The sequence below is a fragment of the Equus caballus genome, chromosome 11, assembly GCF_041296265.1.
Source record: "Equus caballus isolate H_3958 breed thoroughbred chromosome 11, TB-T2T, whole genome shotgun sequence".
Taxonomy (NCBI): Eukaryota; Metazoa; Chordata; class Mammalia; order Perissodactyla; family Equidae; genus Equus; species Equus caballus.
This window is the reverse complement of record NC_091694.1, coordinates 14,717,137-14,730,952: the sequence shown is the minus strand read 5'-3', so window position 1 is coordinate 14,730,952 and position 13,816 is coordinate 14,717,137. Positions and strand designations below refer to the sequence as shown.

Here is a 13,816-nt window from a genome sequence, read left to right as displayed (position 1 = left end):
AGAAAAGTGCAGAGTAATCCTACAAATCCATGAACTGTAATGAAGAGTTCCTTGATTCCCTGCAGGATTCTGCAAATCCTTCATTGCAGGCCCTGCAGAGAAATTGTACTTTTCAGCTGTCTCTATTGAATGTGTAATGGAGTGATGATATTTTAACTCAAATCAAAAGATGCGTATAAAAAACTTGGTCAAACCAACTACGATTGGTTATATTAATAAGTTAATTCCTTCATAGTGAGTACTCATTTACACTCCGCTTTTGGTCTCTTGTAATACCAGCTAATTGTAACATAAAGGAAACAAAAAAGTGTGATTTTAACTTAAAGAAACTGGAACCATTAGAGAGCCACAGAAACGAAGCCTACAGTGAAATGGAGTCCGCTCAGTCGCTGGCTGAAGCGATTCATTTCAGGACCCTAGCAAAGCCCCACTGCAACTGGAACTGTTCCTGATTTCTGGGCATGTCCCACAGGACTCTCACGTTTTCAATGTCTAAGTTCCATCCTTTACAATTGTAAGGGTGAAAGATAAAAGGACAAGGACACGAAAAAGGACAAAGCAAGGACAAATATGTGAAATGTGATATAGCAGATAAAGCACTGGATGGGGTTTAGGAAAACCAGGCACTATTCCTAACTGTCCCTCTGTGGCCAGAGGCAAACTGTTAAATATCTATAAACGAGAAGAATTTCTAAGATCCTTTCCCAATATAAAACTACACGATCTTACAACTGCCAACACTACTTATGACTCATTCCCAAAGCTTAATGCCCAGAAAATTTCAAATTAAGACTATTTCTGGGTTTAAAAAAATCCCTAAGGAATCTCAGAGACTACCTTTTCTCACATAAGTAACAGAGAACTCCAAAACAAATGTTTATCATGCAAATAAATTACATCAGGAAGATTTCCACATTATAATGAACCTTGTGTGATTTACAAGAATGTTCCCTATGTCTTATGTTTTTATGAATTACCTAGAAGAAATAAAATACATTCGAGAAAACTGATGATTCTCCAATTCTGTATCTCATTCCCAGAGCAAATACATCGCAATAGCTTGGAAAGTTAGACCACAAAACCAACCATGTTTCACATATTTCTTTTGTCTGGTGAAAAGTAAAATTGAACTTCATTTTAAATTATTCCCTTACACTTTCAGTCTTTAAATATTTTTCCCTAAGTAAACTTTAGTACCTACCAGCTGGCCAAGTTCAAAACTTTCTGTATCTTATTTCCATCATGAACTTTGGCCATTAAATATATGCTTCCCTGTCTTACCTCTATTATCTCATTTCTAAAAAATGAGGTAGTCTTATTAGATAATTCTTTTAAAAGCTTCTCCCTTGCCCAAATACATCTTAAAATACATACCTCCATGTGATACCAAAGGTTGGTCTAGGAGACGGATATGGCCATATATCCAAGGCAGGCTTTGCATTGTAATTAAAATAAGGGACTTCTCGGATTCCTCCTTTTCGGGCCAACTTTTTTAAGTCATCATTAGGCAAAACAAATATGCTCTTCTTACTGCTCTTGGTAATAAACTTTCTATAGGATGGCAGAGCTGTACCTGAACGAGTCTTCTTGGGTCTTGAAAATTTCATGAGTTTCACTTTGTCTCTTGTGGAATATTCTTTGCTCACAGTCATAGATGTTACCAGAGTGCCTCCTGCAGTGGTCAGTGAGTCTGTCACTGTCGTGGTGACCACGGTTTTGCTCTGTTCCTTCACAGAGATGATGTCCACACTGCTCCCTGTGGAGGGCGTGGAAAGCTTTGTTACTGTTGTGGTGGTGGTTGTGACAGTGGATTTGGCACAATTTTCTGTAGCAGAGACCACAGTTTGCTTATCGCCTTTTGCTACCTTGATTACGGTTTTTGATTCTGTGGCCACAGTGGATGTCATGGTGGTGACTTCTGTGATGACCGTTTTTCTTTTAGATTCTCCATTGACATTTTCATCTTTGGTGGTGGGCAGACCATTTTCATCAATAAAATCATTACTGAGGTTAGAGTCCTCTCCAGAAGTAACAGGTGATGGAGTAACTTTCTTAACTTCCGAGGTTTCAATTTCCATGTCTTCTCCCTGGCCCATTGAGGCACTTTCTGGACGAGATGGTGGAGGAGTGGCAGCTTGTGCACTCTCAGACTCTGTGGTTGATGGCAGGGTCTCTAGGCCATCTCGGTAGTCACTTTCAGCGTCTGAAGATCTCAGTAAACATGATTTTGTTTCCAAGTTGTTTTTTTCATTAAAATCTTCCATGATGACATCACCATTCATGAATGGCTTCATAGCAGATTCCTTAACAGTCAAAGACTTAATATCATTTTCAGGAATTATTTTATTTATATTATTAACCTTTGGTTCAATGTCACCACTTACTACTTTACTCTCAGAGATTTCTTTCAAGCATTCACCTTTCAAATATACTTTAGGTTTATTATCTCTTCCATTTATTTGAAAGGTACTTGCTTTCTGTCCTTTCTTTTCAGACTCTCGATTTTCATTATTCTTTTTGTCGGTGATACTTTTTAGATTTATTTGAGCAACACATTTATTAACTGGTCTCTCCTCTAAGTTCTGTTCTTGACTTGGTTTTTTACCATTTGCTTCAGTTACCTTAGTCTGCAGCCTGTCATCATAGTTTCCAGTGGACTTCTCTGAAACAAAATCACGTTTCAATGGTTCCAAGCCTTCAACACCTTGTTCTTGAGTTATGAACTGTTCAGAAATACTTTCATTGCTATTCTGAACAACCATATCTTCTTCACTGCTGTCTTGAATAGACATAGTATCAGAACTATTTTCCAAAGTGCTATTATATTCAGAGTCACATCCCAGTTTTCCTTCAAAGTCCACTGCTTTTGACAGAGATGGGATATCTCTGTCATCGGCACTTCTTGGTACTGCTGGAAGTAAAGGGCTCCGGGAAGGAGAAACAACGGTGTCAATATCCTCCTGTATAAGTGGTTTTTTGCTCTGATAGACCACAGTACCAATTTCACTTGCACTGGCTAGTCTAGAGTCATCAATGAGAAAATCACCTCCTCTTGTTTTAATCTTACTGGGTTCCTGGCTTTTACTGGCAGGTTCAGAGATACTCTCATCTATGTCATTTCCAATGGAATTTTGTTTCTGACAGTTTGTCTCTGGGCTCTGAATGGAGACGTCATCTAACATTTGATCTTTTGGATAAAGTTTGTTTGCTGTATGATCAGGATCACTGATTCCAAGAATTGAGGAATCACTTTGTGAACATCCCTGAATCAAGTCTTCAGATTTATCATTACTTGCATTAGGGCTTTGTTCTTGTCTAAGCAAGTCACTCGGACACCCTTCTTTTGCTTTTGTTGTTATTGATGCCTCAGAGAGACTTTTCGAAGAATTTGTAGAGGTCTTTCCTGTACCCTTAATTCCACCCTCCAACTTCATTTTCTCAAGGCGCTGTTTTTCTTCCAGTGTAAACTGTTTAATTCTCCTTTCAAGAAGTCCATCTAGTTTGGATGATTTAGTTTTCTTTTTATAACTAGTCCTTAGATGAAAACCCTCACTGACATTGACCACATCTACTTGAGAACTTTCCTGATAATTTATATGTGACTCTGTTTTCACATCATCATCTATTTCCATTGGTTCTTCCTTAAAGGATTTATCATTTTCAGAATCTATAACTTCTTTTACATCTGTGAAACAAAGACATTTATATAAGTGTAATTTTTAGTCTGAAATGTGGAATTCATATTTTTATTTTAAAAACTACCAGCTTTTATTTTCACTCAAGAGCTTAAATATAAATATCTATTACTTCAAAGTTTCTGATATATGATTAAAATAGGTCAATGGATAGGGCTGAACTTTATAAAACATTAAAAACAGATATATTTCAAATATTTAGATATTCTGATCCTTAGTATCCAAAAATGGAATGCCATAATAAAAAATTACTTAGTATGCTATAGCTATTGCATACACCAATACAGTATACCTTCATGTTAAGATTTTGTATAGAGTATTTTATAGTTATATCTTAAGGCTCATGAATTATCCAGCTTATCTAGGTTTTTTTTTTTTTTTTTAAAGATTTTATTTTTTTCCTTTTTCTCCCCAAAGTCCCCCGGTACATAGTTGTGTATTCTTCGTTGTGGGTCCTTCTAGTTGTGGCATGTGGGACGCTGCCTCAGCGTGGTCTGATGAGCAGTGCCATGTCCGCGCCCAGGATTCGAACCAACGAAACACTGGGCCGCCTGCAGCGGAGCGCGCAAACTTAACCACTCGGCCACGGGGCCAGCCCCTTATCTAGTTTTTAAAAATCAACTTTTCACAAAAGACAATGTAAGTTCCTCAAAAGGTTGAAAGTAGAGTTATCTCATGACCTAGAAATTCCACTCCCAGGTATTTACTCAAGAGAAAAGAAAACATACGTCCACACAGAACTCGTACAGAAATGTTTATATCAGCATTATTCATAATACCAAAAGTAGAAACAACCCAAATGGCCATCAACTGATGAACGGATAAACAAAACGTGGCACATCCATACAACAGAATACTACCAAAAATAAAAAGGAATGAAAGAATACTGATACATGCTACAACATGAACGAACTCTGAAAACATGCTAAGTAAAAGAAGCCAGTCACAGAGGACCAAATGTTACATGATTCCATTTATATGGAATGTCCAAAATAAGCAAATCCATAGAGACAGAAAATAGACTGGCAGGCCGGGGAGATTTAGGGAGGACTGGGAACTGACTGCTAATGAGAATGAGGTTTCTTTCTGGGGGATGAAAATGTCCTAAGATTGACTGTGGGATGGCTGAACAACTCCTGTGGGATACTAAACACCACTGCAGTATGCACTTGAAACAGGCGACTCACACAGCACACGAATTATGCTTCAATAAAGTTCTTCCAAGAAAAGATAATGCAGTACCTTTCCTGCCGTGTGAACTAGATCCAGTGCATTCTCACCACCCCCAGCTGCTCTCCACACTGGACTCTCCTTACCTTGGTCCTTCTCAGTAATCTTTGAAATGTCCATTTCACTTTGGTCTGCTCCTTTTGCAGCATCTGAATCTTTTACCTCTCCTTTCTCAGAATCAGGCTCTGTTTTTATTTTTTTTGGACTTCGTGGACTTTTTCTTCTATCTGCTTCATCCATATTTTCACCCACATTATTTTTGGCTAAAAAGAACCAAGTATACAGTAATTACAGGTATTTCAATTATTAGCAATTTACTTTAATATATCTACTTTAGTGGAAATTATCAAGTATTTCCCAGCAATTTATACTGCATTATTTCTTACTTAAAAACAAAACAAGAGTTGAAGATACTATATACTTTCTTATATGCTCTGCTAACCTAAAGCATAAAAGGAAGGACTGCATCTTAGATGTGCTTCAGAAGCCTTCACATGAGACTATTTCAGCTTGTTCAGTGACTCCAGAAAGCCTGCATCAGTGGCTTCTAACATACTTCATGTCAAAGAACCGTATCAGAATTGGACAAATGCTATGATCTCCTACCCAGAAAAAAAATACATACACAAACTTTTGTAATCAATTTCAATGCATTCTTGGATAGCCTTGAAGTTTATCCATGAACTCCAGGTGAAGAATGCTTAAGTCTGTATCACTGAGTAAAAGAGGCAAGAGAAATAACCAAATGCAATGTGTGGTTTTGTTTGGACCCGACTGCCAACAGCAAAACAGCATCTCTGAGACAACTGGGGCAATTAGAATATGAACTGAGAATCAGAGAATTAATATGTTAAATATTAATTCGTTGAATGTGATAATGGCATGATGGCTATGGAAAAAAATGTCCAGTTCAGTTAGAGATATACACTGAACTACTTTTGATAAATAATATGATTTTTGGAATTTGCTTTAAATGCAGGGAGAAAACTCCATAAAAAAAGTGGGCAGTGACAACTGAAAGAAGAGTGTCAGAATCTGCCAACTCTTGAAGATGAATGATGGTTACATGGGAGTTCATTATTCTCCTCTCTCTTACTTTTGTGTAGTTTCAAATTTTCCATAAGAAAAAAAATCAAACCCACAAAACAGAACTATTGTCTAGATAAACATTCTTGGGCCTTAGAGGTATTTTCTACCTTTTTCTTCTTGACTTGAACCCAAATATCCCAATGACCTAGCAAGGTGTACCTATTTTTTATTTAAATGAATGACTCCTCCCAGAAAGGTATGGCTGAGGGAAAGGAAAAGAGCGCAAAAAATACACTTAGTACTTGGCAAGTCAACAGGATACTGGTGAGAGAAGAATCATAAAAAAGGGTGATGGGATCTGTCTGGACCTCACAGGTAACAAAGGATAAAAAACTAAACTGATACTCTCCTTATTCAATGCGTCTTTAGTTATTTCAGAACAACTGGGCAACATCTTTCCAATGGTTTCAAGTAGCTCACAAAGAGCTTTCCATGACAGTGGCACCCCATCTATAAGCTATAAGAAGCCTGATACTTAAAGCAGACAACTATAAAATGTTTGGGGTTTTTTCCTATTAAAAGTCTTCTGACATAAAGAATATTAATACATATCCTTTATCAAAGCTTATAAATTAATGTGGAAAACACATACAGTCTGAGTTAGCAGAGAGGTTAGAGAAAAGGGACACAGTCAGTGGCTAAACAAGCCCAACACTCTGGTCTTCTGATGCTATGTCAAGAGTTCCCGAGCTGCATTTCTCTCTGTTTTTCAACACACTTGTGCCTCTGTCATATGATCAGATTAAATTAGCTGTTATTATAGGGACTAGTAATTCTGAGATTATAAATAGTATAAAAATATACTGTTGCCTTCACTGTAATTCCCACTCTGTAGTTAAGTTAAGCTAACAATGCGCATTGCTGCTTTCTTCCCTGCTACCACCTGGGAGGAGAGGCTCAAAAGATGCTAGAAGATCAACTCAGTACCCGACTAGATAAAGGCCCAGCATCCGGACAGTGAAACACCCTATGCTAAAGAAAAGAGATACAAAATAAATTTGCAAAAGCCTAAGTATTTTGCATATTGATAATCTGGGTTTTATTACACAGGTGAAACCACATCAGACAGAATTAAAAAAGTTCTCTATAATTCTAAGTGCTATATGGGTAACTGGAGCAACAAAATGGTAATAAAAAAATTGTAACTATCTTTTGGAATTTATTGTAACGGACAATTAGCTTGAATATCATCAGATAATAATAGAACGGAATATTGACTATTTCTATTTAGCAAATAGAAGGATTTATTGAGCATCTACTATGTGCAAGACGCTCCTAGTTCCTATAAAATAAATTCTAGTGAGCCTTATAAAACACATATTTGTTCGTTAAGAGGTAATCAAAAGATAAATTTCCCAAATTAAGAGTTTCAAAAATCTACCAGTCTGGGTTTCACCAGAACCATTCACCAGCAAGCCAAATCCGTTAGCTCACTATGTATACAGTACTTATTTGGGACTATAGCATAGGCTTCACAGGAAAGGACACATCACATCATAAATGAGCAAATTATATTGCATAGTGAACAGAACTACTTTTGAAAATTGCTTAGATAACAAAGGAAAGACGGCACAGTAGAGTGCAAAAGGGCAATGGAAGCCAGAAGACATGGGTTTCAGCTAGGATTCTATCACTCCATCTGTGTGAACTTCACTATGTTGCTTAACATCTTCTTGAAATAATTTGCTCGTGTAACATGAGTTTCAAAATATGTGGTCTCTCTCTTAGATTTCTAGCAAGATGGCGCCGTGAGTAGTCCTCTTTGTCTCTCGCCCTTCGAGTCTACAATTATTTGGACACTTATCGCTTGACAAAGGATATCCAGACAGCATCTCAGGACGTCTGAGACACCCACGCGACTATACATCGGAAGGCGGACGGACTTTCCTCCGGGAGGATGTGGAAATAGGTGAAAACTCTCCGACCCCGACGGGCAGCCTAGTACCCGCAAGCGGCTTTCTTCCAATGGACGCCCCCAGAGGATCCACACACATCTAGGGCAGGAGCGAGAACACAACAGAGGAGCGACGGTGGAAACAGGTGACCAGAACCCTACTTAAACCCCCTGCAATTACTCCTAAACGCAGAGGGAAACTTTGGAGTTGCACACCTGAGCCCGCGGGGAGAGTCTCTCCCCGCCATTGGCGGGGAGACCCAGCCTGGTGCTCGGGGCGCCCGGAGGGTCCCAGAGAGACGCCCGCCCCGGGGGACTAGGGATTGCCGGAGATCTCGGAGAGGACCGGGGCGGGGGAACTTTCAAAGGCGCATCCGGCGACCCGGTGGGGAAGCGCCGGAGCTCCGCCAGGCAGCAGACAAAACTCTCTGTCTGCCAGTAGCAGAGGGGCCACGCTGAGCACTCAGGGCTCCCGGCAGAGGCCCGGAGAGAAGCCCAGAGGGCGGGGCGACCCCCAGCTGCCGTTGCCCGCCCCGGGGGACTAGGGATTGCCGGAGATCTCGGAGAGGACCGGGGCGGGGGAACTTTCAAAGGCGCATCCGGCGACCCGGTGGGGAAGCGCCGGAGCTCCGCCAGGCAGCAGACAAAACTCTCTGTCTGCCAGTAGCAGAGGGGCCACGCTGAGCACTCAGGGCTCCCGGCAGAGGCCCGGAGAGAAGCCCAGGGGGCGGGGCGACCCCCAGCTGCCGTTGCCCGCCCCGGGGGACTAGGGATTGCCGGAGATCTCGGAGAGGACCGGGGCGGGGGAACTTTCAAAGGCGCATCCGGCGACCCGGTGGGGAAGCGCCGGAGCTCCGCCAGGCAGCAGACAAAACTCTCTGTCTGCCGGTAGCAGAGGGGCCACGCTGAGCACTCAGGGCTCCCGGCAGAGGCCCGGAGAGAAGCCCAGAGGGCGGGGCGACCCCCAGCTGCCGTTGCCCGCCCCGCGGGACTAGGGATTGCCGGAGATCTCGGAGAAGACCGGGGCGGGGGAACTTTCAAAGGCGGGTCCGGCGACCCGGAGGGGAAGCGCCGGAGCTCCGCCAGGCAGCAGACAAAACTCTCTGTCTGCCATTAGCAGAGGGGCCACGGCCAGCATTCAGGGCTCCCGGCAGAGGCTCGGACAGAAGCCCAGTGGGCGGGGCGTCCCCCAGCTGCTGTTGCCCGCCCCGTGGGACTAGGGATTGCCGGAGATCTCGGAGAGGACCGGGGCGGGGGAACTTTCAAAGGCGGGTCCGGCGACCCGGAGGGGAAGCGCCGGAACTCCGCCAGGCAGCAGACAAAACTCTCTGTCTGCCGGTAGCAGAGGGGCCACGCTGAGCATTCAGAGCTCCCGGCAGAGGCCCGGAGAGAAGCCCAGAGGACGGGGCGACCCCCAGCTGCCGTTGCCCACCCGGTGAGGCTAGGGATTGCCGGAGATCTCGGAGAGGACTGGGGCTGGAGAGAGTTCCAGAGACCCAGCTTAGTAGCCTAGGGGGAAACCCTACAGGCTCACAGAAGCCTTAGGGAAAGCCTCTGCACAGCACCAGTAGAAGGCACCCAGCCGCCAGCCACAAGGCTGGAAGACCCCAGGGCAAAAGCAGCATAGCTAGGTGTACTAACCACAGACTGTAGAAGATGCCAATAGCTCTCCTGCGACCCATAGAGGACAAGTGAGATTTGGTGGGTGCCGACAGCAACGGAGCGACAAATATAAGTGATCCCACCCCTGGCCGCTGGAAAAGCCCATAACACCGTTGCAGACCCCAAGGAGAGAGCGCATCTAGGTGGGCAACAACAGTAGGCCCCTGCAGCCTGAAGCCCCCCGTGACGGCCCCCACGGCAGAGGAGGGAATCCAAAGGGCCACTGTGGCTACGAAGAGGGGCCCAGGCCCAGTTAGCAACTACGGACAGGGTTCCTGGTTGGTGAAGTATAAACAGCTGCTCCCCCCACCGCAGCAGCTGAAACAAGTGAAAGGAGCAACTAAACTCTATCTCCATGCGGAGGCACAAATCAACATCATCAAGCAATATGAAAAAATACATTAAATCTCCAGAACAGAAAGAAAGTAACAAATACACAGAAAACAATCCCAAAGAAAATGAGATATATAACCTAAATGATGATGACTTCAAAACAGCCATCATTAAAATACTCACTGAGTTAAGAGAGAATTCTGACCGACAACTCAACGAGTTCAGGAGCTATGTCACAAAAGAGTTTGATACGATAAAGAAGAACCAAACAGAAATATTGGAAATGAAGAACACAATAGAGGAGATTAAGAAAAATCTAGATGCTCTGAACAGTAGGGCCGATAATATGGAGGAAAGAATTAGCAATTTGGAAGATGGCAATATAGAATTGTTGCAGGCAGAGGAGGAGAGAGATGCAAGACTTAAAAGAAATGAAGAAACTCTCCGAGAATTATCAGACACAATTAGGAGATGCAACGTAAGGATTATAGGTATACCAGAGGGAGAAGAGAAGGAGAAAGGGGCAGAAAACCTATTCAAAGAAATAATGGCTGAGAACTTCCCAAATCTGGTGAGGGAGATGGATCTTCAGGTGACAGAAGCCAATAGATCTCCAAACTTTATCAATGCAAGAAGACCAACTCCACGGCATATAGTAGTGAAGCTAGCAAAAGTCAACGACAAGGAGAAAATATTAAGGACAGCCAGGCAAAAGAAACTAACCTACAAAGGAACCCCCATCAGGCTATCAGCAGATTTCTCAGCAGAAACTTTACAGGCTAGAAGAGAGTGGAATGATATATTCAAAAATCTGAAGGACAAAAACCTACAGCCGAGAATTCTCTACCCAGCGAAAATATCCTTCAAATACGATGGAGAAATAAAAACTTTCCCAGATAAACAAAAATTAAGGGAGTTCATTGCCACAAAACCTCCTCTTCAGGAAATCCTCAGGAAAACCCTCATTCCTGAAAAATCCAAAAAAGGAAAGGGGCTACAAAACCAAGAGCAGAGGAGATAAGTAGAAGGACAACAACAGAGAGTAGCAGCTCTACATCAGAACAGATTAAACCATGGGACGAGAAACAAAGGAAACTGAAGAAAACCGGAAAACAAGACACAAAATGGTAGTGGTAGGTCCCCACGTCTCAATAATCACTCTAAATGTAAATGGATTGAACTCCCCAATCAAAAGACACAGAGTGGCAGGATGGATCAAAGAACAAGATCCAACAATATGCTGCCTCCAGGAAACACACCTCAGCCCCAAAGACAAACACAGACTCAGAGTGAAGGGATGGAGAACAATACTCCAAGCTAATAATGAACAAAAGAAAGCAGGTGTCGCTATACTAATATCAGACAAGGTAGATTTCAAAGCAAAACAGATAAAGAAAGACAAAGAGGGACAGTATATAATGATAAAAGGGACTCTCCACCAAGAAGACATAACACTTATAAATATATACGCACCCAACACAGGAGCACCAAAATTTGTAAAGCAACTCTTAATAGAACTAAAAGAAGACATCAACAACAATACAATAATAGTAGGGGACCTCAACACACCATTAACACCAATGGACAGAACATCCAGACAGAAAATCAACAAGGAAATAATAGAATTAAATGAAAAATTAGACCAGATGGACTTAATAGATATATATAGAACACTTCATCCAAAAACAGCAGGTTACACATTCTTCTCAAGTGCACATGGAACATTCTCAAGGATTGACCATATTTTGGGAACCAAAGCAAACATCAATAAATACAAGAGAGTTGAAATAATATCAAGCATCTTTTCTGATCATAACGCTATTAAACTAGAAATCAACTACAAGAAAAAAGCAGAGAAAGGTGCAAAAATGTGGAGACTAAACAACACGCTTCTCAACAAACAATGGATCATTGAAGAAATTAAAGAAGAAATCAAATATTATCTGGAGACAAATGAAAATGAGAACACGACATACCAAATCATTTGGGATGCAGCAAAAGCAGTCCTAAGAGGGAAATTCATCGCAATACAGGCTCACCTCACTAAACAAGAAAAAGCTCACGTAAGCAACCTCAAACGACACCTAACAGAACTAGAAAAAGAAGAACAAACAAGGCCCAGAGTCAGTAGAAGGAGGGAAATAATAAAAATAAGAGCAGAAATAAACGATATTGAAACAAAAAAGACAATAGAAAGGATCAATGAAACAAAGAGTTGGTTCTTCGAAAGAATTAACAAAATTGACAAACCCCTAGCCAGACTCACCAAGAAAAGAAGAGAGAAATCGCAAATTAATAAAATCAGGAATGACAGAGGAGAAATCACAACAGATACCAATGAAATACAAGAGATCATAAGAGAATACTATGAAAAACTATATGCCAACAAATTGAACAACCTGGAAGAAATGGACAAATTCCTAGACTCCTACAATCTCCCCAAACTGAATCAGGAAGAAATGGAGAATCTGAATAGACCAATCACAAGTAAGGAAATAGAAACGGTAATCAAAAACCTCCCCAAAAATAAGAGTCCAGGACCAGACGGCTTCTCTGGAGAATTCTGCCAAACATTCAAAGAAGACTTAATACCTATTCTCCTCAAACTGTTCCAGAAAATTGAGAAAGATGGAGAACTCCCTAACACATTCTATGAAGCCAACATCACTCTGATCCCCAAACCTGACAAGGACAACACAAAGAAGGAGAACTACAGGCCGATATCACTGATGAACATAGATGCAAAAATCCTCAACAAAATTTTGGCTAACCGATTACAGCAATACATCAAAAAGATTATACACCATGATCAAGTGGGATTTATACCAGGGACACAGGGATGGTTCAACATCCGCAAGTCAATCAACGTGATACACTACATCAACAAAATGAAAACCAAAAACCACATGATCATCTCAATAGATGCAGAGAAAGCATTCGACAAGATCCAACACCCATTTATGATAAAAACCCTCAGTAAAATGGGTATAGAAGGAAAGTACCTCAACATAATAAAGGCCATATATGATAGACCCACAGCCAACATCATACTCAATGGACAAAAGCTGAAAGCCATCCCTCTGAGGACAGGAACAAGACAAGGGTGCCCACTTTCACCACTCCTATTCAACATAGTTCTGGAGGTGCTGGCCAGAGCAATTCGGCAGGAAAAAGAAATAAAAGGAATCCAAATAGGTAACGAAGAAGTAAAACTCTCGTTGTTTGCAGACGACATGATCTTATACATAGAAAACCCCAAAGAATCCACAGAAAAACTATTAGAAATAATCAACAACTACAGCAAAGTAGCAGGGTATAAAATTAACGTGCATAAATCAGTAGCATTTCTATACACTAACAATAAACTAACAGAAAAAGAACTCAAGAACTCTATCCCATTCACAATCGCAACGAAAAGAATAAAATACCTTGGGATAAACTTAACCAAGGAAGTGAAGGATCTATACAATGAAAACTACAAGACTTTCTTGAAAGAAATAGGCGATGACATAAAGAGATGGAAAAACATTCCTTGCACATGGATTGGAAGAATAAACATAGTTAAAATGTCCATACTACCTAAAGCAATATACAGGTTCAATGCTATCCCAATCAGAATCCCAAGAACATTCTTCACAGAAATTGAACAAACAATCCTAAAATTCATATGGGGCAACAAAAGACCGCGAATTGCTAAAGCAATCCTGAGCAAGAAAAACAAAGCCGGCGGAATCACAATCCCCGATTTCAAAACATACTACAAAGCTACAGTGATCAAAACAGCATGGTACTGGTACAAAAACAGGTCCACAGATCAATGGAACAGAATTGAAAGCCCAGAGATAAAACCACACATCTATGGACAGCTAATCTTCGACAAAGGAGCAGAGGGCCTACAATGGAGAAAAGAAAG

The 13,816-nt window shown here is 41.5% G+C and overlaps 1 protein-coding gene across 35 annotated transcripts in view; it reads right to left on the bottom strand.

Moving 5' to 3' along the window:
* BPTF (bromodomain PHD finger transcription factor) overlaps window positions 1–13,816 on the bottom strand; it is a 148,791-nt gene that overhangs the window by 46,141 nt on the left and 88,834 nt on the right. For all 35 annotated transcript variants that reach the window (XM_023652183.2, XM_023652184.2, XM_070227021.1 and 32 more), the window contains 2 exons: window positions 5,012–5,188; window positions 1,375–3,685 (listed from right to left, as the gene is read on the bottom strand). In XM_023652183.2, coding sequence (XP_023507951.2) covers window positions 1,375–3,685; window positions 5,012–5,188 — 2,488 coding nt within the window. The remainder of the gene's footprint in view (window positions 1–1,374; window positions 3,686–5,011; window positions 5,189–13,816) is intronic.